The 26387-nt window shown below is 49.2% G+C and overlaps 1 protein-coding gene across 16 annotated transcripts in view; it reads right to left on the bottom strand.

The window, feature by feature from the left end:
• Window positions 1-3126: 3126 nt before the first annotated feature.
• AFDN (afadin, adherens junction formation factor) overlaps window positions 3127-26387 on the bottom strand; it is a 131674-nt gene continuing 108413 nt past the window's right edge. For 8 of the 16 annotated variants that reach the window (XM_033100448.1, XM_033100445.1, XM_033100446.1 and 5 more), the window contains 9 exons: window positions 25370-25564; window positions 24656-24747; window positions 24159-24344; window positions 20668-21666; window positions 18544-18579; window positions 12419-12553; window positions 8989-9493; window positions 5948-6032; window positions 3127-5134 (listed from right to left, as the gene is read on the bottom strand). In XM_033100448.1, the coding sequence (XP_032956339.1) occupies window positions 4981-5134; window positions 5948-6032; window positions 8989-9493; window positions 12419-12553; window positions 18544-18579; window positions 20668-21666; window positions 24159-24344; window positions 24656-24747; window positions 25370-25564 (2387 nt within the window). In that variant the 3' untranslated portion in view covers window positions 3127-4980. The remainder of the gene's footprint in view (window positions 5135-5947; window positions 6033-8988; window positions 9494-12418; window positions 12554-18543; window positions 18580-20667; window positions 21667-24158; window positions 24345-24655; window positions 24748-25369; window positions 25565-26387) is intronic. The other 8 variants (XM_033100449.1, XM_033100459.1, XM_033100456.1 and 5 more) reach the window with 5 other exon arrangements.

The raw sequence follows: 26387 nt of genomic DNA, 5'->3' as shown, positions 1-26387 counted from the left end.
CAAGCTCTCAGGGCACTGCCGGTGGTAGCTTCTCATCTCAGCGCTCAGCTGCACCCCCTCTCCCAGGGAAACTTACCTTTGACTTTCAGATTGGGCTACCTGACAGCAACAAAAACACAGGAGATTGTGTACCTCCCCTGGGGCAGCATTCATCGAGTTCAACTTTCACCGATTACATTCATTTTGTGCTTACTTATTAATCACTTTCCCTTATTCTGTCCTACTCCAAGAGGGCAGGAACTAGACACAGGGTATCGGTTGTTGGTTAACCCCTGACCCCCCACTTAGCACTAGTGGACGTTCGGTAGAGTGGTGGGGGAGCCCAGGTGAGAGGACAGAGGTCCCCGGCAGAACAGAGTCGCCTCTGACGGGGGTGAAGGGGAGGGCGAGGCTGGAGGAGGAGCGGGGTGAGGACCAGGTCGGGAGGGGCCCAGGGCGGGGGTGGACAACGTGCCCGGGCTCTGCCCCAGAGAAGGCTTGGAGTGTTGTTTGTTTGCACTTCGGTGAGACCCACAAACTCATCCACCTCTCACCACGGGACCCTGTCCTCAAGGCGCCAGGGGTTGGTTGTCAGAAGGCAGGGTGGGGGACAGCTGGACGACTGGTCCCTCTCCTCCCAGGCCCTCACCTGCACTTGACGCTGCAGCTGCTGCGCCCGCCGCTCCAGGAAGCGTCCCCACTGCGCGCAGCGCACTGGCATCGTCCAGCCTCGGGCGCAGCGTCCGCCTCAGGGTACGGCTTCCGGTGGGTGCGGAGTCCGGGCCGCGGGTGTCAGGGTCACGGCATGGGGTCGCGGGGGCCGAAGTCGCAGGGGCTGGGGTCAGGGGCCGCGTAGGTGCTGCGTGGGCACCAACGGCACTGGGTGGGGGAGGGGACGCTGGGTGGAAGGGCGAGGGGCGGAGGAGGAGCTAAATTTGAAGACTATTTTCTAAGCACTGTGGATGTTCCAAATTCCGTGTAAACCACAAGCCTCTTCCGGTGCCAAGTCCTTTTCATGTTGAGATATGCCACATGCCTGTGCCTTCTTCCCTGTAGGGACACTCACCTGTGAGTGGATAGTGTCTCTGTAGCGGCCATCGGGAACACAAGGACCCAGGGGACAAAATCATGTGATGAAAAAGACGCCTTGCGGGGGCAGCACAGCAGCGTCTGGAAGGGTGGGGGGCGGGGGAGGGCAGTCGCCTGCAGAAACTGCAGAGGGGACCTGGGGACATGCTACCTGTGGTAGGGAGGTGCAAGGCTGCAGGCACTACCCCAGCAGCGCTCCCCCCCACCCTGTGCCCGCAGCAGCCCCCAAAAAGCCAGGACAGAAAGAGGGTGGGACGACCTCCCCTCCGCCCCAGCAGAATGCACAGTGAACAGTAAGCACCACCCATGCCCGGGGATGGTCGCCAGGCGATGGTCTCCAGAGGCCCGTGAGGGATAGCAGGGTGCCCGCTCCTACCCAACAGCCCCTCTTCACAGCACAACCCCCAGCTCCCCCACTAAACAGGCAAGGTGGCACATTGCAGTCACATGGCCAAGTCCCACGGTCACTCCATACAGCGGCTCCCTCCCTCCTTCATGAGATAGTTTTAACTTGCTTTTGGATGCCCCCTGCGCCTCACCTGGGCCCCGCCCACCCACCTCCACCATCTACTTGTCACATAAACACGGTGTGCAGTGCACCCCCCAACCCCCGAACTCCTGCAGAAGCCTGTCTTCCCTCCACACGGCAACCAGAGCCACCCTCAGAAGGCACTAGATTGCTCACATCTGTCAGGGACGGCTGGCGCTCCACGACCACAAATCCTCTGGTCTAGGACCGGCCCCACCACCTGTGCCCCCCAGCCCTGGCCTCTGGGTTCCACCAGGTCCAGTGTGGCTGCCTCTGCCCTGCTCGGGCTTCTCTGCCTGCAAAGCTCCTCTCAAAAGGGAGCATCCATGACTTAAACTGGGTCCGTCCATGAACCCCTAAAGTGCCCTGTCCATCTTGATACAAATGCAATGACTTTACATAAATTCCTACGTGTCTGTCCAGGTCTGCTTTGGGACACTGAGACTAGGGCAGCATCACGACCCACAGGAGCCACCGCAAGTTGTATTTGTTGAATAAGCTGTGCAGGAAATTGCCTATTACACTCCAGCTGGAAGGTGAATGAGTGTTTCCTGGGGTCATGTGACTTCTCTGAATACACTGGCTGAACACTGGAGTGAATAACCTGTCATTGTTTGTGTATGTTCTCCCTTCTGCAGTCACAGCACTGAAATTTTGCGGTGGCTTTAATGTGACAAGTGTGCTCCTAAACTACTGAAATCAGCTGCCCCACGTGAGCAGGCACAGGGGAAACCACTGTCCGCTGGCCCATGCTAGAAAAGCGCCAAGTGCTCTCTGCCTGTGACGCAGGACACAGAGTACCCCTAGGGCTGGTTATTTCCAGGAAAAGTGACAGCACCTGGGCCTTGACATGAAACTGAAATCAGTGTAACAGCCTCTACATTCTGTCTTCCCAGACAAGACAGAAAGAACTTCACAAAGAACTTCTGTGAAGTTCTTTCTTGGGCATCAAAAGGTACTGAGTCAACACAGTGGTTCTGATACGTAAGACTCTGGTTTTCCACAAAGGCCTCCACACACATCTGCGACCTAAGACACACCTCCCTCTCTGAAATCCTGTCGCTCCTGCGCACCTGCTCTGAGGCCACAAAGCAAAGGGGAAGCAGAAACAGCCAGGCGGCTGCCAGGACCAGCTGGGAGGAAGCACGCCCCTGGCGGCCTCAGCCCTCCCCCTTTGCCTTCTGTCATCGAACGCCCCTCCCCAAGCTACCTGGGGGGGCCCGTGCACTCACACATGTCACCAGGACACCATTTACACAACCTGCTAATTACTGAGTACACTCCAGATTCAAAGAGGCATGATGGGACAGTGTGACTGAAAAACAAGTCTAAATAACTCCAGAATCGCCGACACGCAAAGCTGTGGAAGCCAGAACACAGCAGGGAGGAGACGGCCGCAAAGTGGCGTCAGGCTGTACCACGGGGACAGTGCGTGTCCCCACGCAGAGGCACTGACGAAGGACACTCAGTGCACGTCTAACCAGTGGGGACAGGAGGTGGCTGTTACAGCACTACTCAATGAGAGCAAATACACTTAAATACATACAAAGTTTATTAAAAATAGGTTGCAAGTGAAATACAGTAGAAATGGAAAACTACAGCAGTTTGGATGTTTTTCATAGAATGCAGTTATGAAAAACACTGTCACACCTATTCACACGTGACCTCCCGTGCAAGGGTGGCCAAACCCACTTGTCTGTGAGCTGGACAGCACGCACACAAATATCCAGGTATGCAGATATTTACACGTATTTATTTGTACGCACTGATGTGTACTTGTTTTCTTCTATATATTAACAGAATAGTTCTGCCTCATTTTCTTTAAAGAAAGAAAGAAAGTGGGGACTTAGTCCCCGGAAGGCCACCAGTGTTCTCTGAGCTCTGGGGGGAGCCCACCGCCCAGCACTTCCGGAGCAGCCAGCAAATCCTTCATCAACACAGAACCGTTTTACTTTCTTACTTAAGCAGGGAAACGGTAAAAGCACACTTCCAAATAAGAACCCTGATAGACACAAAAATATTTACACTCGCACTTGAATCATTTATCATACGACTCCTATTAAAGTGATTTCCAAGGCTAGACAGCCCCTCCCTCTTCTATTCGAAAGTGTGTGTGTTTTCCTAAAATACAGATTTGTAAGAAAACAACATGGTACAGAAAAATCATCTAGACCCCACATCAGGGTTTTGTCAGACAGAAAATGTGCTCACAATCACGAAGTAATTAACTGTTTTATCATCACACAACATAAAACAGAGTGAGGTCCGTCTCCCCAGCGTCAGCCATATTCATAGCTGAAGAAATGACAGTGGTAACTAATAATTCAACAAATGAAAATTAAATAATTCTATTAGTGTAAAAATCAGCTTGAACTGCCGTGAGTTGTTCTTACAAATTTAAATTACAGATGCCATATGTAATCGAATCCCTTCCCTTCCCTGACAGCACATCAATGGAAATCTTTCCTTTTCAAATTTAAATTACTGAGCAACAGCTGTGCCCAAATGTCACCTATTAGTATGAAATGCTTCTCGAGATATTTTCGTTCCTATTCACACCAACACTGTTCAGCTCAAGATACTCTTTTATAGATTCCTTTGAATATCTGAAATGTTTTGCTAACTTTCTAATGTTAACTGCCATATTCAAAATCACCAATTATTTAGTGTAACAATAATCTGGTATTTACAAAACTAAAATTTCCTAAGCGTAAAGCCCCCAAATTTTCTTGTTGGAAAGTTTTTTCAAACAACTATTTAGAATTGATCGGAAGGGCTTGGACCCGTAAGGCACGAGTGGGAACGAAGTGTGTGGTGTGCCTTGGCCCGCTTTCAGGGAGCTTCGGCTAAGCTGGCCCACGACCGTCAGGGACGGCCAGTCGCATGGCATCTCTGGGACACAGCCAGCAGTGGACTGGCTTCACAAGTCCTCTCTCCCGGAAGAGAAAACCCGACTGCCGTGTCTCAGCGCCAACAGTTGTCGGGGAGTCCAAGCTGTGCCCTGTCTGAGGAGCTAAAAGAAAGTTTCGAGAAAGAACAGAAAGAGGACTTGTTTCTGCTACATGGGGAGGAAACCCCTCGTTAGCTTCTACTGCTCTCCATTCTGTCACAGCCCTTTGCAACTCAGGCTCTAAAAACAAACTAACAAAAAAGTTATCTTCACGTGAGCCAGATAGTTAAGAATTAGACAGTGTTGAAATTGTATAAATGATAATCTCTTGGTAAAATAAAATAGAATTTCTTGGAACTGGACCGTCTCTAAATCCCAACCACTTTAGAAACAATTACAGTGACTTAGAAATATAGCCCCTCTTCGTGTCCAGGCTCCCACCCGCAAAGCCACACTGGGGGACTTGGGGTGAACACAGGTGTCCTTTGCTTTTTCATTTTGTGTTCAGTTCATTTTCCAGTTCTGTTAATTTACGAGAGGCTTTTACTTTATTAGACACATCTTGACCTTGTGAAAAAAGACGCTGGCGCTCTCTGAATGTCAAGTTTTCAGGGGCTCCCGAACTTCCAGGTAAATCTGCATCTTGGCTGCATTACAGGGAAACACAAAAAATTACTGGTCAAAACGGAAATAATTTGTCAATAAGTAGGTGAATTTATGTTAATGGACAATTAACTATAATTTTTGGCAAGAGAGAGACTCATTCTTTGCTCAATTTTGCCATAACCTTTCCTATAATTCAAATCATTGGAGCTGTATTCAAACCCGTTTAGAAAAAAGGGCCAAATATTCTCCTTACTAAAATGTTAATTTTCTCCAGTCACATCTAACTCTCAAAACTCTTTAGTGACTTCCATTTTAACAAGCAGGTAATTCTGAATAAATTTAACTAAAAGAGTACGGCTTTAAAATACAGGATGCTAATGAACTCTCCGTGTGTTGGAGAGGCGCGGTCCGTGTGCGTCACCGAGTAAGAAGTTCTAGTTAAGATACAAAGGATTTTCTGGATGAGTTCAACCTCCATGCTTTAAGAACCCTTTGGGCAACAGCATTTCTGACTGAAACCGAGGGGCCACTCAGGGAAGACAGCAGCCGCTTCCCTCGGCGCCCCCTCAGGGCTGGCCTGAGCGCAGCGCACCTGGACGCTGCCCCACAGCTGCCGGCCTTCTGTGGCAGAAGCCGACGGCAGCATGTCCCACTGACTCTCACGGCCCGACTGGTGAGCGTGGCGCCCACACCACTGCCTGAAACAACTACGTTACGACACAAAATAGAAACGCTCACATGCTCACGTGATTTTGTACAATGACGAAAATGTGGGCTGACAACGAAGTCTCTGAGACGTGAGCAAGGAGACTCGGTGGGATGGGGGAGGCACCCGTCAGCACAAATGTAAATACCTTTTGGATAGTTTCTCTCTCGGGTCACGATACACATCCTGGGCACCAATGAGAATCCCAGTAGATCCCGTGTAAGAGTTTGGTCCTTTTCCGTAAAAGAAAAAGTCAAGTTAAAGTACTTGCATTTATCCCCAAAACTTGACTCATGCTGAAGATGCAGTGCCCACAGAATAAGACATCTTTAATCACCAAACAAAGAAGAAAGGTGACGGCTCTGCAGATTCGATTGAAGCCCCATCGATCTGAAACCCCCATCCACCTGAGTGGCCCGAGTAATCCAGTCACCACTGTCACAAGCTGCTGAGTACCTGGCCTCATGCCCTTTGGTATTTATTAGAGAGGAGATGGCAGCGGCCTTAGGTAGTGACAGCCAAAAAGTTCCGATCAGATCAAGTGCGTAATTATTGTCCATTCAGAAGAAAAGTCCACAGAAGACTGACGTAAATGGGGAGACAGCAAAACTTCAGACACCCGATACTAAGCATTTTCCTACAAGATCACTGACAGCAAAGGCGGTGATCTCAACCTGTGGACTGAGAGGGAAGCACGGGACTCAAGCTCCTCTTTTCAGGATAGCTATTGAATTTTTTTCAAAATACGTGACAGCAATTATTAAAACAACTTTCTGAACAAATGAACTGTCAGCCCCCCGACAGCATTGACACTAGTGCCAGACGCAGGATCACTGACAAAACAAGCACAACAGCCAGAAGAGCATGGTGTGAGGGGAGAGCAGCTCTGCCTGCGACGGGCCCAGTAATGCCAGTGAGCGGCTGGCTGTCACCTACGCGTCGGCTCCAAGGGCTGGGGCAGAGCAAGAGATGACGCACAGTTTTAAATGCATCCACATATGCTAATATTGCCACTAACAAAATATTAAATCGTAATGCATTAAAACAGTACTAATGTATTTCTATTAACTGTAACATCAGCAGGAAAAAGAAAACTTCACACTTAAAAAAAATATTTTGCTTGTAGTAATACGTGTTGCGGCAATAAATACTGAAAACACTCAGCCAACACTGACGGCAGTGGGGACTGGATTAAAGAGGCCACACAATTATCACAATATTCCTTCGCGGAAATCACCTTTCAGACAAGCTGCACAAGCATGAATTTGATGCTTCGATATAAGGCCCTCTTGCGTAGAAATGTATCTGATGTATCTGAGAGAGTCCTGTTGCTTCTGAACGATCTCTCTACGCATTGTATCTTTCGTGATTACTCAGTGCGATTTCCTAACACCACTGGATGGAAAGTCACCAGCTCAGCCAAGACTCAAAAGATCCAACAGGAATTCAGCTCTAACTCAAGGTAATCCACAGCAGGCCTTTCAATAAATTATCTGCATAGTGGACGTTTTTCAATTTTAATTCTAAATTTTTAATTCATTTTGTTTTTAAAAATAGTTTTATCTTTTGAGCTTTAAGAATGATACTTGTTTCTTCCACTGGTACGAATCAGTTTTTCAAACTTTTTAGTTAATCGGAATATCAAATACTTTCAGCTGACTCCACATGAATTAATACTACACATTGCAAATAATCTTCAAAGAGCTTTAGTAAAGACTATGTTTAATGCATCGCTGTGCTGAAATCATTCCAATCCGTATCCTGACTCCATTCCTACAGCTCCCAGTGGAAGAAGCCAAGTGCTGTCTGCAGAATCAGGCTTTTCCAGAGCGCTCACGACAGAGCTGGACAGAGGGAAGGCACGGTGTTAATGAGGTGACAGATGGGAGGTCAAAACGCATTCTGCATGTGGTGCGCCTGCTCTGTACGACACAGAGGAAGGAGTCTGCAAAGACGCGCGGATGCAGGGTGTATGTAGCCTGCTCCCACGCGGACCTCAGGTGGGAGACAAGACAGGGTTGGTGGTGTGACTGAAAGCCAGCCAGTTAGTGACGACTCAGCTGGTGTCCCGTTACCCAACTCAGGCTCATTCTGTCACAACAGGCATTTTAAAAATCTGTAACAGACAGGGTGGCTTCTGAGTGACCACCGAAACGCTGTATGCTGAACCTAGTGGATGAGAGCTCTGACTCGGTGGGAAGGGAGCCCCTGGGACACGAGTCACAGTCGTGCGAGTTCTGGGCTGTTCAGCGTCCCTGGAACCGGTAAGAGTCCCCTGCCCTACGAGTCTGTACTCAAAGCACCACCACTGAACTTGAGAAGGCTTACTGCCAGCATTCTCGTTTGCTGCAAGTACTGAGATTAGTCTGAAATTTGAATGTCCCCAATCCAGTTGTATCTTAAACCTGACTTGCTGTGCTGAGCACAGCCCCACAGCAGCCCTGCACGTGCAGGGCCCCGCCATGTGCTGCAGCCAGTCGGGAACTGTGGATGACACCCGGGCAACTGCATGCCCACTGAGGTCTGCTAGCAGGGCTGCGGTGCAGCCAGAGGGCAGGTGATGGTGGAGTGGAGCCAGTGACAAGGAAACGGTCATTTCACAATGACTAAGGTGTCTGGCCCAGCAGGATGCGGCTGGTACTACGCAGAAGCGTCACCCTGCTCAGTGGAGCGCTCCAACAGTTTCAAGCCACTACACAAAAGAAGGAGTGCCTAGCACACCGCCACGAGGCATTCACCCAGGACAGAGTCCTACTCAGGGCAGAGGACAGGACGGACACTCGGCATGTAACGCTGACACCGCTACTAAGCAGAAACTTAGCGTCAGATACCACTGTATGAAAAGGGGGCGTGTTCTACCGAATGTCAGCATTATCTGAAGAGCAGAGAACGGAGGCCCAGACCAACAGTATTTCGAGTGACTGGGGAGGGAGGGCCGGAGGGAGGGAACAGACTGCCATCCGCTGATGGAAGAGATGGATTCTGGGAAGTGCACAGGTACTTAGAGCCTGGGCCGTTTGCCAAGGAGGCCGCGAGCAGACATTACAACTGGAGGAGGAAAGCACCACCCAGACTCCCAAGCGTGCTGATTGAGGCGGACACACGACAGCGGGAGGTGCGCAGAGGCGCCGAGACGCCAATCAGGAAGACAGCGCGGCTGATTGGCTGACTGGCACGTCTACCATTTACCTCGACCTTTGGAGTGGCTGGGATGGAAGCTGCTCGCTTTTTTTGGAGGGGGCAGGGGCTGGCCTGCTTTGCGAGCAGTACTGTTGGCACTGGCCGAGGGTGGCTGGAATGAGTTGGAGAGAAAGATGCCATCGGAGGCCGGGCGCGGCTGGCAGGGGGGCTGCCGTGGCTTAAAGGCGGCAGGAGGAGACCTTGTCGAGCCGGTGTACTTATCCTGACCTGCGGGGCTGCCGTCCTCCTCCTCCTCTTCGTTGTATGCAACGAACTTGGCGGTGTACAGGGAGTCAGGGGAGAGGGCCTGAGCCTGCAGGGAAGAGGCGGTGCGCTGAGGTGGGGGGGGAGGAGCGTTAGCCGCAGGGCACGGGGATGGGGGCTCGTAGCCCCGTGGAAGCGGAGGTCTGCTCAGACCCGGCTCCTCAGGCTCCAGCAACCTGCGCTCGGCCTCGTCGTGCTGTCTGCGCCTTTCGGCTTCCAGGCGGCTGTAATACCCTTCTTCCTGTCGCCTCTGCAGGCGGGAATAGACAAAAGTGCAAAGGTCAGACAGAGATCAGGGGGGGGACCAGAGCCCACCCAACCGGCCTTCACAGGGCAGGGAAGGATGGATTGACCCCCCCAGCCCCCACCACCACCTGACAGAGTCCAAGGCACGTGAACGTTTGAGCATGGTAATTACTAGGACAGAAATGAGCAGATCAACCTGGAAGCGGCCTTCAGGCCCACGAACACACTCACACTGTTCTGGACTAAGTCAACACAAAGCTGCTCAGAAGTGCAGAATGAACGAATGAAGTCACAGGTGCTTCCAGGCTCCCCATGGCACCTGCTACGTATCCCTGTCCCCTCAGTCACCAGCCACACTTCTAATTCCCCTCTGCTCCTCGCTCTGGGTCTGCCTCTCTCCTTCTGTTTTCAGTACGACAGTAACTTACCTGTCACTGATGCATTTAAAGAGCAAACAAGCCACACACAGGCTGTCACTGGCCGCCTATGGCTGGCACTCTCGGTGCCTTTCCACCGACCCCCAGTGGGTTTAGAAGAGCAGTCCTTCTAGAAGGGCAGGAGTAAGTTCCCTGCTGTATCTCCCACTACTGAGGGAATTTCATAGGAAACCATCAAGTGTAAAAACATTACTCATTTCCCAGAGCAACAACCTAAAACATGCTTTCCACAGTTCTTAACTTGTATTGCATGTCTTTGACTCCCTCACAGGAAATCAGAGAGCCAGGCATGAAGGGCAGGAGCGACAGGATATTCAAATATATTTGACACACACGATACATTTTTCTGACATACATCCGCACAAACTACAGTTGACAGAGTTAAAATTATTTTAACATTAAAAAAGGTAACAGCACAGTTTTGTTAAAGATTGACAGAAGTTTTCAAACATAAGGAAAAAGAAAGGGGATGAAAGATCAAACCGAATAATCTCCCTTAATGTGAAAAATGTTTAATGCTACAGAATGGAGTACAATGAATTTTAAATTCATTTAACCAAAGATAACTAATTTTAGGGACTTTGCTGGGCTTAGGGTAAACGATTTTAGTCCCATTTCAATTTGTACGCCTGTGTGTCCCCTGTTAATTCTAGACGCACATGCACACAAAGTGAGTGAACGCTGGGCGAGGCTTCCCTCCCCTCCGAGGGAGGAGCTGTAGGAGCAGAGGCCAGAGCCCGACCCTGGCCCTGACCCAGCGTGTCCCTTTACCTTCTTACTCTGTGTGGAGACATCCTGAAGGAGAAACATTTTCTCTTACTTTCCACACAAATAAGTGTTCTCTTGGGTTTGGAATGGAATCTAGAATGATCTCTCGAGTGGAGCTGTCGGGTATCTTAGCATCACAGAAGAACAGCTGCTCGAGAACATTTTCGAGGGAACCAAAACGTCCTCCTTCAGTTGTACTCAGAGCAGAAACAATCACAGGACCCGAGAAGCCTTTTTTCTACCCAACGTTTTGCTATAACAAAGCAAACCCATCAATTTTGGACATTCTGTATAAAAAAATAGGTTACTCAACTTCGTTTTACATTGAGCACACAGTTACAGAAGCAGTTGCTGAAACAGTGTGTCTGACGCAGGCATGAGTTGTGAGCACGCATGCAGGGAAACCCAACGGCCCGAGTCTCGGCAGCGACAACCTGCCGTCCACAGGCGCTGCTGCCCGGTGTACTTGTGCTGGCTACGGGCTCCATGGGCACCCGGTCCAGGCAGGCCTCCCAGGGCTGGCGGGACGTGCATGTCGACTCTAGGACAGCTAAGATACATCTCTCCACGCAGCCAAGAAAAAGGAGAACACCACCAAACACCGTAGAACTGAGAGGTCCAGGGGTTTCCTTAGAAAGGCCATCCGTCTTGACTTACCTCGTCTCACAGGGCTGTGGGGGTCACCTAATCCCTAAAGCCCAGACTTTCGGAAAAGACCTCAAAAGCTGTCCAGATGCTACAGGTAAGGGACAGACTTAAGGAGGGGTGGAAGTCTGTTAAACACAGAACCACTGACGTACATATAGGTATGTGTCCTCACATTATTCTTCTACTTTCATTTCAATCTGTCACATGGCTTCTGTCGATGTGCCTCTTTGAGCAGGTATCCTAGCAGATCGTATCACTACAAAAAGCTTCCTAAAGCTTCTTTTCCTGGAGTGGGTCGGGGGGAGGGTGCTCTCGAGATATAGTTCGCTGGACTATCAAAGAGGGAATTGTTAATAAAAACGAAACTTTCCCCATCAGAAGTTACGGCAGTCGAGCTTTCACCTTCACAGAAGGGAACTAACAGATGGCCGCTGACTCCCCACGTCAGTGCAGGGGGGCCCCACAGAAGACATGCCGCAACGCGCACCGATGGAGTGGGAGCCAGAGGACAGCAGCATTCTGTCATTTTAAAATTAACTGAAAGGATTACTCAGAAAAACATGGAAACAAAGTAGTAACTCAGAACGCCCAACACGTTTCACACTAAAGTTCAATTTTCCTTGTATCGTGGTTTTCATAAGCCATTTGCTCTCTTTACCATCAACCAGAATGCAGTAGTTTCAGTCAATAATCTATTTCAAAGCTTCCCGTTAACAGTCTGTCTCACTACGCTCCTGTCTCTTCCCACAGCTCAAACTCAAGTTCCACAACTGAGCCAGCATCGCGGGCACAGCAGCAGCTGCACCACGTCCAGTGCGGCAGAGCTCGTGGCTGACCGGGCCTACGAGCTCAGAAATTTGAGAGACACAACACGCAGACATCAGGGGACTGGACACAGTTCAGAAGAGAGGTGGGGGCCGGATGGGCTATAGGTTTTGGTCCAGAGACAAGGCGGGGGGGGGGGGGGGGACCCAGGCACGTCTTAAGAAAGAGATCAGCTTCCGTCCCTGTGCCCAGCCAACCAATTCCGTTCAGGCTAAGTGGGGAGAGCCCAGCTGCCCTCAGAGGACCATAACCTTTTCTTCAGCATCGCGCCTGGCGCGCTCCTCCTCCAGCCTGGCGCGCTCCTCCTCCTGCCTGGCGCGCTCCTCGGCTTCCCGTTTCCGCATCTCTTCTAACTGCTGCTGCCGCCTTCGCTCTTCGTCCTGTAACTAACAGCAAAGGAACATTAACTTCCATTCAACAAACTCCACCAGCTCAAGACATAAGAGGCACATACTGAGACGAGCAGACACACATACAAGTTAAATACAAAATACCAGGCTAAGGTCACGGTTGAAACATAAAACTTACACAATTACAGCTCTAATTTCAAAATAAAGCACTTAAAAACTTTGTCCCCACAGTTCCAGTATTATTCTTCCATTAAGTGTGGTCCAAAGAACAACACATTTATCTTATACATTCATGCATGAAACAAGCATGGATCTTTTATGAGAACGTATTTACCCAGCTCATGGAAACTAACAGACGCGAACAGCAGACGCCCACTTTATGGACCCATGGAACCACCCCTTCCCTCACCCCTGGTTCATCCTGGTTTCCACTATGAATGTCAAGAAGAAAGCCTGCACTCTTGCGGCACACGGCAGATCCACACTAGCCTCGAGGGGGGTGGGGCGACTCCATGGCAGCACAGGACTCCAGCGGGGCATGGTGACACTGAGAGCTGGTGTAGAGGTGCCACGTGCTCTTGGAGACCAAGTTTCTAGCATTCTTCCCACTCTGGCCCTTTGTCACCAGTTAGTTCCCTCTAGGTCGCACCCCAGACTCCAAGAATTCCTTCCCAGCTCAGGGATATTCCAAAGTGAGTCCCAGGATGTGAACGGGAATTCCGGAAGAAGCTTCTTCTAACCCTCTTGTGCCACATACACCTCTGCCAAGTGACGGCCCATCTGCCTGAACTCTGCTGGTGAGGGGCCCCTCCCTCCCACGACTCTACCCAGCACAGAGAGCTCTGGTGGTCTAAGAGTCGTCGTCTGTTTTCCATTTTGTGTTACTTAGGTTCGAGGTTTTTGGAACAACACAAAACAAATTTAACAGCTTTGCTTCAAATACTTAAAGCTATCTTAAAAAAACCTCGGACATATCTTCTACTTGAGTTCCTGTGCCTTTATCCTCCTAGTCACATTTCTCTTTGTACTCACTACAGGTTGAAAATAGCTTTTTCAAAGAGGAACCCTGAATGCAAAGCACACGTGGCCAGCAGAGAGCAGAGTAAGACTCTCCTCCGCCTTCTCGCTACGATGAACGCAGCTACTGCCATTGTGAGAGCCTGAGCCAACCACGGGGCTCTGTGCTCCTATGCTTCTTCTCGGGCACCGGCACCAACCGGGGCTACAGCGCCACCCCACCCCCACCCACGCACACAGGAAGAGGAGCTGGTTCAAAACTTTGAAAATGAAGATGGAGCTGGAGCCGCCTGGCTCGGTCCCTAACGGCTGCAGGAGCCCTCACATCATGGCCCTCGCGGTGTGTTTCCACATCTACAGACCACTAGTTATTCTGTAAGGTGTTCACTGCAAAAACAGAAAGTGCTTTGGATTCGAGTTGTGGGTGTTTTTTGTTTTTAAAACAAACGCTTAACAACTTCGTTCTTGCTGATTTCTGTGGAACAAACATTGTGTCCTGGTGGGAAAGTTACAAATTAACTTGCGCCATTAGGGTTTCATGTCAGCAAACAATAATAAAAAAATTTAAATGCTCTTCTCAAGAAGACAGATGAATTTAACTTCCGTTTTACTGTCATCTAGGTCTGAGCCCAGAGGGATGCCAGGCCAACTGGCGGTTAGGAGCTGTGGAGCAGGACCAGATGCTGCTTCTTCAGAACCACGGAAGCCAACGAGGGGACCAAGTGGCCTGGCACGGAGCCACACGGGAGCCAACATCTGGGGACAGCTCCCTGAAGGAGGCACTTACTGCCAAAGAGGGAACATTCACCAAGGACTTTGGGGTCATCAGCAAAGATGATGAGACGGCACCCCGATGAAAATGACAAAAATGAACAGCAGGTGACAGTACTAAATATTCTATAGATACGTAATTTACGAAAGAATGTAAAATTGCACTGATGCATTACAGGTTTTGCTGTTAACCAGTAAAGCACAAACTCATTTCATTATCTTATACTTTCTAGACCTAATTAGAAACAAATTCTGTGCAAAAAAACCAGTATACGTTTAAATAGCCAATTAGTTCTTTTTAAATTAAGTAGGAGTATACTATTAACAAAGCAAAACAATTACATTTGTCATAGTTACAGGTACAGAAAGCTCCCTTATAAACCTATAAGGAATCATTTTTCTCTTAAAAACCTTCATTCTTTTAAATCTGGATGGTGGTAAGCAAGGAGCCTTCTCTTTGCATTTACTTCATTGGTTAATATTTTTAAAGAAAAGCATATCAACCAGCACTATTAAAATTAAGGCAGTTTTTTTCCACTTTCCTTTTCAAAACACAGATTGTTTTATTCTTCAAAAATATGCTGCTTTACAAAAAAACCAAACCCCAAAAACGTAATGAGAGAAAAGAGACTCTAATCTCTTAATTTACTCTAAATGGTAACTCAAGAATGAAAGTTACATGCGACCAAAACAGTCTCGTAGGAGGCTATACTTGAGGGAACAGACCTGAACAAATATAATACTAATTCTTACAGAATGAATGAAGACCGCCCAGACTAAAATCATTCTAAAGCAAGAACTACGCTGGGATTTCAAAAGCCAGTATGTAAGCTTGATCCAAGGCTTTGCTATACTGGCAGTCCACATTTCAAAAAAACATTATTTTTAGGTTAAAACAAGTATGTAGAGATCTGTGTGTTTAGAATTTGTACCACAAAAACACACTAACTTGTATCTTTGTATTTTACTTTTTTGACATTTTCACTGAAAAGACAACTAACTAAAAGTCTGCTAGGCACGTGACCCTTAAGAAACCTTTCTCTCCCTTTCTCTCTGCAGGCATGTTCTGCTTTCAGGCCACCCATTAAAAGCACTCACACTAAAACAATTTTAAGGCCCCCAAATGAAGCAGCCCTGATAGGCCTGTTTATTACGACGGGCCCTGGTACCCTAAGTCCTGGCTTCAGAGCCAGCTCTGCAGCTCACCGCCCGCACACGAGAGCATGGGTTCTCCCAGGAAAACCGTCTGCTCTCACACTAGAGGAATGGAATGATGCAGCCTGGGCGCTCAGTAAACGAGGGCTCCTTCCCTTGACACAGACCGTACCCTCTTTTAATTTAGGGAAGAGGACGACGTCATCAGGAGTTTGAGGTCTACAGCGCGGCTTTCTGAGTTTGAGGTCTACAGCGCGGCTGCTGAAAGCCTCTAGGGACAGATAAATCAGTGACCCCACCAGGGGATGTGGCTCCGAGCGCCCCCGCACACCCTGCCATCCTGCTAGGACAACTGTCCTGGGTTCCACTGCTCTATCCCCAGTATGTACATGGCAGCCTCTCGTCCTCAGGCCGAGTACCGGCCGCGGTCACCCTTCAGCTCTGAAGTTCTGGCCAGGGCCACTCCCCAGGAATAGGTGCCTCTGAAGGGGTGCCTCTAAGAAGGTTTCCCTTGGTTCTCGCCTGAAGTTCTTCCAGTTTAGCTCAGCCCTTCTGTGCCCGGGAGGCTGCGGCGGGGCGCGTCCCAGCTCTGCAGTGCCCAGCGAAGAGCAGGCAGGACGGCGGCGCTCGGGAGGGAAGGTCTGGCCTGGGCTTTGCAGGAGCGAAGCGGGGAGCACTGCCATCTGTGGGAATACTGACTTCACTGGGATGCCCTGCGGTGGACGGACTTTTCCCCAAATCCCAGGAGCTGTCAGGTCACCTGAGTCAGCAAGTGAACACTCACATGGCAGGACAACGCTGGGACGAGCCCACTGAGAGACCGTCAGGTCATGGAAAGTTCTATTTGGAAGATGGTTCCTCGCAACAGAGTCTTTTGAGCAGGAGACTGTAGTGGGAAAAGCCCTGTATCTGAACTCAGAAGATCCTGGATAGTCCTGATTCTCTCTGACACTTAAGGACTGGACGTGCCCCTTCTGTTCTGCCCACATCACGGGCCGCTTATGAACAAAGAAGAGAGGGACGCGTGCAGTTCTTTGGCGGCCTAGAGCAACACAGGCACGAGATCCACACCCAGCCCTTCAGGCTTCAACCCGGGAGTGACTGAGGAGGAGGAAAGGGGGCCTGGGCCGCACTGGGGAGACTTAGAACGTCTCTCTCTGGGACAGGGAAGTCACCACACGGTTCTCAGGACTTCTGAAAGCCGACGTGTTTGGAGTAGTATCACAGCGGCGGCCTGTGAAGGGGAAAAGGGTTCGGAAGGAAGTCTCCTGCAGTAACTCAGGCAGCACGTGACAGAGGCCTAGGCCGGGATGAGTGTAGACACAAAGACGGGAGACTTTCGCAGTGGAGAGAAAAGGGGGTTATGGTAACTGGAACATCTGCACACTGAGCGACTAGAAGAACCTGCCGTGGGGAAGGCTGAAGGTGGAGACGGGCAGTGGCAGGTAGATGAGGGTTTGGACCAGAAACGTCGGAAGGGTGTCGCTGGCATCAGAGCCAGCGGGCACCCGGGAGTGAGCAGAGACAGAGAAAGCAGGCAGCGGGCCCTGGGCCATCACGAGACCAGGGGAGGAGCAGACACCAGCCAGGGCAGCCCCCACCTCCGAAACCCGCTGCTCCTGGCAGGAGCGGACCTGCCTCGTTTATCCCGTCCCCTGAGGCGCTGCACGGGGCAGGGTTCCTACACGATGGTCATGTGTCGCCACTGTCCCCGATACCGTAAGGAGAGGATTAACGTCTCACAGATCCTGACACAGTAAGAACTACAGATAATGACATCATCGGTCCTGGGGAATCAGGCTAAGGCGGACTCAGAAACGGGCTGGCTAACATCAATATTAATATTCAAAATAATGATCTTTTAAAGGAAGAAAAACCCTGAACTATTTCTTTGAAATAAAAACCTTCGTGGAGCCCTAACCCTTAAATGTCATTGTTCCTGTGCCATAAATCTTCACAGCACACATGGTTTCTTTGGGCCTCACCTCTCTAAGCTGGTGCCTCTGCGGGTCCCTGGTGGGTAACGGATGCTGAGCCACCGTTTGTTAAATGAAGACCTCACACAAAGAAGCAACTCTACGTGAGGGACGCTTCCCAACCCCCCACTACAGGGACACGTCAATACACCGAGGAGGAGGGAGAAAAATAGACATTTTTTTATCTTATGAAAACAAAATGTAAATCTCTGAAAAAAAGCCCTTCAGTCATCGAGGAGGGGAAATGTTTTCAAAAGAAGTTTCTCTCTGGAGTGATACTGCCACCATGCTATATTTAAATTTTAAAAAGGAAGGCTGTTACTTGGCAAAAAGGCCACTAAAGTCAAACCTGAATTGGGGAATTTTGTTTGTTTTAAGTATTGCCTGACACTGGCCCTTTATCATTTAAAAGTCGACTAACAAAAGTTGACTTCAAGCTAATGTACGAGTCAGAATATAAGCGTTTGGCAGATACAGATATGGCGTGAAGCACGACAGGCGACATGGCCAGCCCAACTTTCCCAGTATTAAACAATGAATTTACAACAGAATGCGATTTCAAGTATTTTGGGTGGGCAATAAACTGGGATTGCTGGTAAACCACACTAAAATCCTTGTGACACTGAAGAGAACACAGAATGTGTGTTTGCTGGTGAGCTCCCTCATGCTGCTTACGGAGTTACTTTCTATACAGGCACAGCTTAGATGGCAAACAATGTCAGTGTCAATTCAGCTGAGTTTCTAACAGCTGAACATCTAAACTCCATTTCTAATGGAACAAGAATGAAAGGGGTTACGCTCTGCATAATTTCTTTCATTTGCTCATGTATTTATGACTAGTAAGAATACACAGAATCAATTGTATGACTAAAGCTGAGAAAAGGTCAAAACCATAAACAAACAGTAACATTGAAAATTAAAGGAGAAAAGCAGAGTAGTAACTAAATGTAAAAACATTCAAAGGCATGCTTCTAGAGTCACGAAAGTACATATCCTAATCTAGGACACCCCTACAAACTTGGTCTACGGAAAACATAAAACCACCACCACTGAAAGAAAAAAGAAAATCAAGACAGAAAAAGTACCAAAGGGAAAGAAAGAACATACCAAATCTAGAACAGAGATTGCTGGCACAGCAGTCTGCTGCAGGCAACAGAGAAGGAAAAAAAGAAAGATGAAGTGTGAAAAAAAGGTTAAGTTTAGACCTGCATTCCGCCGTTAGCACATCTGTAGCTCTCATGGTTCATCTGTTTCTGGAGGACACCCCAACGAGAAAAGTAAAGAACTACAGACTAATTTCTGATATTCAGAAATGGAAAACTGTCTGCATGGTAGTAAAGACTGAGTTTCATTATTAAGATACATAGAAACTGAAAAAGGTAAAATTTTCCTTAGCTCTCTTATTTAGAGAGTAAGATACTAATCTTAATATGTAATAATGATACATACACAGATACTTTTAAGTAAGTCATCAGAAGAAACTTTCCAAATATCACAATACATACTAAGAGGCTGTAGGGTAGCCAGTATTTTAACCATCTGGAAAAACTGACAGGCCTTCAATACAAATTCCGTCTTTATGGAAAAGAGTAATCACAGGAACGTTACAACGCTGTTGCTAACTCCTCCCTGTTACAGGGATGCAGTCGTAACAATGGCGTTAATACTGCTCCTTATTTATCGGAACCACAGCTTTGGGTTTGGAGTTTGAACTGCAGGAAAGGGAAGCCATGCTTTTCTTGAATTTTGGGGGGTGAGGGATGCAAGGCCGTGAACACACGTTCAGCTTGTTCAATGAATCCACCTGCAACCTGCCCAATAGTGACACTGGGCAGCCAGACGGAAATGACACTGAATGACAAGTGCACAGCCAACCATGTGTGTAATGGAGGCCAGACTTATGAGCAGAGTGAAAATCCTTCCAAGAGCCTGCACACTAAAAATAACTAGTATTAACCAATGGTGGTTCTTTCAAATAAAATAAAATAACCAATGGCAAATACAGTCGTTCTGGAAGAAGTTCACTACTGATGAGCTGGGAAATGCTAATAAAACAATGTCACAGTTAACATTTAGGCCTTCATTTGAGAAGCTTCAGTGTCTTAAGACAGATTCTGGCTGAATTTTGGGCAAATCTATATACTTTTGGGTGAGAATATGTATATAACAAGTGTGTGCATGTGTGATGTTTCAGGAAAATAATTCACAGAGCAAACTGAAAAGGGATACTGATAATTAGCTAAGATTAAATTTCACTGTGAGGTAGAATGAAACGTCTGACTAGCAGTTACTGGTTTAGATCTGTAGTACAGACAGCACCCAACAAAAGTTGGAATTAGAAACAAAATCCAGAAGACAGAAAGGACATGCCCTTGGCTGTCTTTTCTTAGAATACTGCGTTGTATTAAAAAGAAAATCAGTAAAACTCACTAACATGGAATGGCCAACAGCACTGGCTGCCACTAACACTGACCACTGCCTCGGGCAGCAGTCCTTTCAAGAAGCTAACACCAATCTTAACTTTGGCATTAAAAATCTACTGCATTAAACTAATATAAATTTTACTTTTCTTATTTGATACAAAAAGGCAAAAGTTATGTGCATAATCTGGAGAAATATGGATAAAATCCCAGGTTCTCTGATCTTCACATTCCCGGTGAAGCAGCATTTCGCGAGCGCTTGCTTCCTCCACCTTGTAACTGCTATGGAGTCTGTCCGTGGTCAGGGCAGCGGGACCTCAAGTCTAACGTGTGCAGTGCCGGGACGCCCCACCCAGGGCTGGTAATCCCGACCAGGAGCGGCAGCTGCCCGCCGGCCCTGGCACAGCGCCTTCTGTCTGCGGCAGCACCCGCGTCGACAGCAGGGCTGGGCCGTGAAGGCCAAATATGTGCGGCCCACAAAGCCCAAGGTGTTTACTCTCTGGCTGTTTAAGAAAAACTGTTGCCAACCCCTGATCAAGATTATTATTGGTTCTTAACTTATTTTCTCAATTGAAGTGTTTGAGGACAGATGTAAGTTTGCTAATTAAAACAGTACATTTCCATTGGAATTGCCTTTAATGCTTTCCAAAGTGCGTGAGTGTGGCTCTCAGAAACGCCCGGCCCTCCCACCCTGGCTCTTTCCGGGGAGCTGCTGGCAAGCCCACCCACGCCGCCCACGCCCGGGGCCTTTGCACCCGCCCAGCTGCCCGGGCAGCGGCCCCGCGGCCGCCGCCCGGCATCTCCCCTTTACCCTCGCTCTGCGCTCAGCCTCCAGGCGCTGCATGATGAGCATGGTGTCCACGTCGTCGTCGTCCTCGTCATCGTCGTCCTCGTCCTTCTGCTTGGACTCCTGCAGTCGCTTCTGGAACTGCCACTCGAGCATGAGTTTGCGCAGGCGGTCGTTGTCGTCCGCCGAGCGGTCGGCCTTGCTCTGCAGCTCCTGGATCTCCTTGCTCAGCATGTCCACGATGTGCATCTGCTGCTGCTTCTCCAGCTTCTCCTTGGCGTCCCGCTTCCAGGGGTCTGGGGACAGGCTGTCCCCCGAGGACAGCTCCTCCTTGCTCACCGTGACGTACTGCAGGTCTCTGCGCTCGATCGTGCGGGGCTGCTGCTGGGGCTGCAGTTCCCGAATGACGGTTTCGGGGGGCCTCTGCAGTGTGGAAGGCTTCTCGGGCTTCCCCGGGGGGCCGGCCACCGGAGAGAACTGGGCAGGGGTGAGGGCCTGCGTCCGCATCTGGCCCAGCTTCCGCTCCTGCTCCCGGCGCTTCCTCTCCCGCTCCTCCTCCAGCCGGGCCTTCTCCTTCTCATACCACCGCTGGTGTTCTTCTCGCTTCTTCCGCTCTGCGGCAGCCACCTGAGCAGGCGGTAGTGCCATGTGGCCGGCAGGGGGCGGGGGCAGAGGCAAATCCATGGGGAGCCCATCCAAGTCTCCGGCGTAGTGCACAGGAGGCGGTGGGGGTGGCGGGGGCAGGTCTGTCCGGATGGGCTGGGACACGGCCACGGGCACGGGCTGCACGGCTGCTGGGGTCTTCCAGCGCCCAGGGCCGCTCTTGGTGAGCGTGGACGCGGGCGTGCCTGATTTGGAGGAGTGGTCCAGGTGCTCCTGGCTTGATGTGCAGGAGCCCACGGAGGAGCTCGGATGGACCCACATGTCGCCGTCGGACTTGCGGTCCAGAATGGCCTCTATTCGATGTCGCTCGAGTTGATAGGCTTTCTCTTCCCGAAGTTCCTCTTGGGAACGGGTAATTCGCTGGAGAAAGATAAAGGAAAGCTGTGACATTTCAGTCATTTATCAAAAGAAATTACTGAAAATTCATAAACATTTTCTCTTTGGGGAGAAAAATTGTCAGGAAAATGAGTGCACAGGAGAGGCTGAGCCTGTGTGACCGCTCAGCGGCCGTGGAGAGAAGTGCCCTTCCTTCCAGGGAATCCCACCGTCACCGTGGTGCCCTCCCCAGGCTTCTCAGCCCCTGCCAGACTTCTCTACTGTGGTACCAGTCACGTAACCGACTCTGAAAGGATGCATGTAGGGAAAGCATGTCAACAGTAACAAAGTTACTTCTCTGTGGTAAAATTCTAATCGTCACTGGAGTAATTATCCATGTCAACCATCTGACCCATCCGTGGCTTTCTGAGTGCTCCCACAGAGCTGTGTGTGAGGACGCTAGAGCAGCACGTGTTTCTGGAACAGCTCTGCTCGTCTTGAAAAGGGGTAAGAGCAGTGGTACAAGCATTAGACATGAACTTGTGTGTGTGCGTGAGAGAAATAAATACACCTTTGTCAAAGGGCTGGTCTGACGTCTGAAGAATAGTAAGTCTAAAAGTAGTTTAATCTGATAGGAATGATTCGCTATGATGTGTGAGTCAGACTTTTCCTGCCCTGTCAATGAGTAGAATTTGAAAATTCTGGAAAATAAACTGTTTTCCTTTCCCTAAATAAAAAACAAACCAACAAAATGAAATATGAAGTATTTCTTGAAAAAGCAGAAAAATGAATCATCACTTGAAAAATACAGCCTGATAGAAAACCGGGACACTGACTTCCAACACGTTGCTATTCCTTTACTATGTCCAGACACCCAGTTTCCTGATCACTGGGCAACGACCCACAGCCCACAGAAGTGGTATGACATTTCCTGCTCTCTGTAGAGCAGACGCTTTCTGGAGCTGCTGCCTTCAGACTGCACACGGCGGTGCCGCTCTGCTGCTGTGTCTGCTGACCTGCGTCACTGCTCTGTCTCCCTGAAGACTTCTTTCAGCTCCTGGTGCTTACTGGCCTCGTCTTCCCGCCCCTCCACGACAAGTCCATCACAGTTCTGAGTGGATTACCACCACCTACCTGGCTTCAACCCCCGGGCCTCCCGGTCTCCTGACCCTCTCCTCGCGAGATCATCCTAGTTTATTGACCCAGGCTGTGAGGTGGACGCAAACAGCAGTTCTAGACCGTAAGTGTGCAGGTTTAAAAATGCTTCTCCCATATGACAGGTGGACAGGTGTGGGCTGCTCTGACATACAAGAAGCAGACACTCCTAAGAGCTAACGGGCACAGAATTACTTTCTTGTTGAAGAGAAACCACGACAGGGCCCTCTCAACTGCCAACTCCAGCTTGCTGCCAGAGCTGGTGGGGTGGGCGCATGACTGGGCTTCTGGAGGCCATCAGGCCTACCTAGGAAACGGGCAGGACGGACCCAAGGACCAGACAGGATGACAAGATGAAATCTTATGAACAAGCAAGAGGTGTGACCTGAGACTCACTTTCTGAGGTCAGAAAGGGGAGCTCCTTCCCATCCAATCACATGGTCTCCGGGGAATGCCATCCTCTCCCCCTTGGTTCCGGTTCTCTCTTCCCTCCAGGCTCAGCTCAAATGCCATCTCTACCCTTGAGTATCTTCTGACCATTCTAATCCAAGAAGGATTCTCTTGGAAATCACCCTCCAGGACGCATACGTTACCTAGCCTAGACTGGCTAGGTAATTTTAAGCATGCATTTACTTTCTTCTCCCAGTATTTCATAATAGTTATCTTTCTAAAATGAGAAACATACCTGATGACATTCCCTAACGTAACTTCCCAGACTGACTCCCCATTCTCTAGTCAGTGGGCTAAACCCAAATTCCTTAGCCTGTCATGTGGAGCTCTCCCCTGTGGCCCCAGCTGCCCGTATAGCCTGGAACCCTGGCCCCCTCTCCCCATGCTGAACACTGGAGGTTCTGGCTTAGCCGCACAGCTGTGGGCCTTCTTTCCTGGGTCAAAAGCTCCCGTGTTCAGGCAGCTGGAATGTCACGTGGGAGCACAGCTCCGTCACAGTAAGGACCCGACTCTCCAGTGGCACTTACTGTCCTGTGTTTAATTTATGGGTCTAGTCTGCAGCCACGTCCTCCACTTCATGGGCAAGGACCATGGCTACTTCTGCACGCCCAGCGCTCGGGGCAGCCTCTACTCGAAAGGAAGCACCCCGTGATCAATGAGGGGTCCTCATTTCTCACTCCTAGAGTCAGTGCACCTTGCCTTACCAACTGTCGTCATGGCTCAACATCACCGACATTTCATTCATCAAACATTAAGAGAACAAGAATCTCTTCTATTTAGTATCTGATCCCATGTATCCCTTTGCCTCAGTTCACCACAAAACCATGGAAGAGAAACGACCTCAGCAGTCTGTTCTCCAGGGAACTGCACTCAGCTCGCACCCTGCCAACTGCTCTGGCTGCCGCTGAGAACGTCCACGGAGCCCCTCTGACCTGAGCCGCGAGGCTGGGATGGCTGCTGTCCAGGTGCACGTGTGGCCTCTCCTCATAGTTTGGCCACTGGTTCTGAGGAGGAGCCGCCCGGTCCTGGGCCTTGGATGCGGGGAAGGTGAAGTACTCTCTGGCGTACGTCTGAGTGGGGATGGGGTAGGCCTCGGGTCGAGGCGGAGGCAGCTGCTCCTGGGAAAGGAAGTGGGAGCCGAGTGAGCGTCTGCAGTTTGTGCGACAGGCCAAACTCGTTTCCAATGGTCTCTTTTAAATTATAGTATGTGTGTAATGAAAATGTAGTATGTATACACACACACACAACGAAAACTGCTTTACCCAGACATACTAATTTAAAACTAATTTACCTAGGATACTAAAAATAACCAAACTAAATGCTCAGGAATTACAGACATGCTATCTGTGGAATGAAAGCTGTACTGGACCATCGGCCTTCGAAGGCTCTAAGGGACAGTGATGGAAGCTGGGGGGCGTGCGGCGCAGACCTCCGTGCACAGGTTCCCAGTGGAGACGGATGTTATCCTGGCTGCTGCTCCCGGGGCCGGTGCACTTTTCCCTCCGGGACTGGGAGGCTGATCTGTTGGAAAGAGTCAGGGAAAAAAACGTAACATGACATAAACCAGACAGGCCCCAACAAGCGTTCTTTAAGGGCAGTCACCATGGGCCACACATCGCCATTCTGCCAGTGAGGCGCCCGGCACATGAGGGATGCAGGCTCGTCCTGCTGTCCATCCGCTGATAACTGGGGCCTAGAGCCACGAGGTCTCGCCCACAGACCATGGACAGCCAAGCGGTCGTGGCGAGGGCCACAGAACACATCTTTCATGCTCTGCAAACCTCATGTGAGTTGCACATTCTTCTACTGCTTCCTTTCCTGGTTCAGGATCCTTTGCAAGTCTAAGAGCCGTCTGAGCGCCCGCTGGTAGGCTGCGGCCCCTGCCAGTGACACTATCAATGTACCTGCCCAGAGCAGCAACTGAGCAAAGGTTTCCCAACTTAAGATTTCATTTCCTGTTAAGAAAACATCTGTTTTGCCATCCCCCATGAGAAACAGAGCCCAGTCAGCCAACACAGGCAGGCCGTACGCCCACTGTAATAAGTCAACAGGCCAGAGCACCCCGCCTCACTCTCACTGTGACCACGCATGTACTTGGAGGAGACCTCGAGGCGACAGGAGGAGGGGCCAGTCATTCTCTTACTTGCTACGTTGGGGCTGGAGCGGTGATCGGCTCTGTTCTTCATTAGTCTGTCATCACCGGGTAGTTTCTTTGGTTCACTATATTCTGCCCACGGCAGCTGAGGGCTCTCAGGTGACCCATTCTGAGCTGAATTGTTATAGAGCTCGAAACCTTCACTTTTTGGTCGGGGTTTACCTGAGCCGCGGCGATCTGAAACTGAAACCAAAGTACATTCAAGATGTCTTCATCTATTCAAGGTTTTATTTTAAATACCCTGTTTAATTTTAAGAGATGAATCGACAGATACGGAGGGTGCCAAAAAAAGTTAGACACATTTTAAGAAAGGAAAAAACTATTAAAATTGTAATACTCACTATGTACCAGTAACAAAAGATGAATACAAGTCATGTGTATACATTTTTTTGGCACACCCAGTATTTAAAACTCCGTTTAAGTAAAATTTGTTTTTAGCAGAAGAAATGAGATGATTTTTATGCGAGGGTAAAATCTTTCCAGAGACTCTCAAAAAGTTTTCAAATAAAGTAACATTTAACTGGCATTAAGGGAAAAAGGTACTCTTGCAAAGCTTATGTTCTCATAGTTACCTGTTTTAAGTAACAAATCTAAAGTAACAAAACCTGTTTCAGAGTAACTTTTTTAAAACTTAAAAACACACACACTCCCCTCACTTAAAAAAATATATTAATTATTTTAATTACTCAGGATTGTCATCGTCATGAATAGGCATCATTTGATGTGACTTATACAATCTTTTATATTTTAGTTTTCTTAGCTTCTTGCTTGGTGACCCCGATTTATTATCTCCTTTTAAGTTTCCCTCTTTGGTTTCTAACTCTGTCTACCTCGGTTCTTTTAGCTAACTGTAAACAAAGAAATTAAGACAACCAATATATTAGTATTATGTTATGAAAAGAGTAAAAAACATGCTGAGTCAAGGTATATGGTATACAGCACATCATTTTTTTAAGATACTTTTTGTGTTTCAATAAACAGTCGGTCCAGGTTGCCGGGTACCTTT

Source organism: Rhinolophus ferrumequinum (assembly GCF_004115265.2).
Source record: "Rhinolophus ferrumequinum isolate MPI-CBG mRhiFer1 chromosome 3 unlocalized genomic scaffold, mRhiFer1_v1.p scaffold_36_arrow_ctg1_4, whole genome shotgun sequence".
Taxonomy (NCBI): Eukaryota; Metazoa; Chordata; class Mammalia; order Chiroptera; family Rhinolophidae; genus Rhinolophus; species Rhinolophus ferrumequinum.
This window is presented reverse-complemented; position numbering and strand designations above follow the sequence as displayed.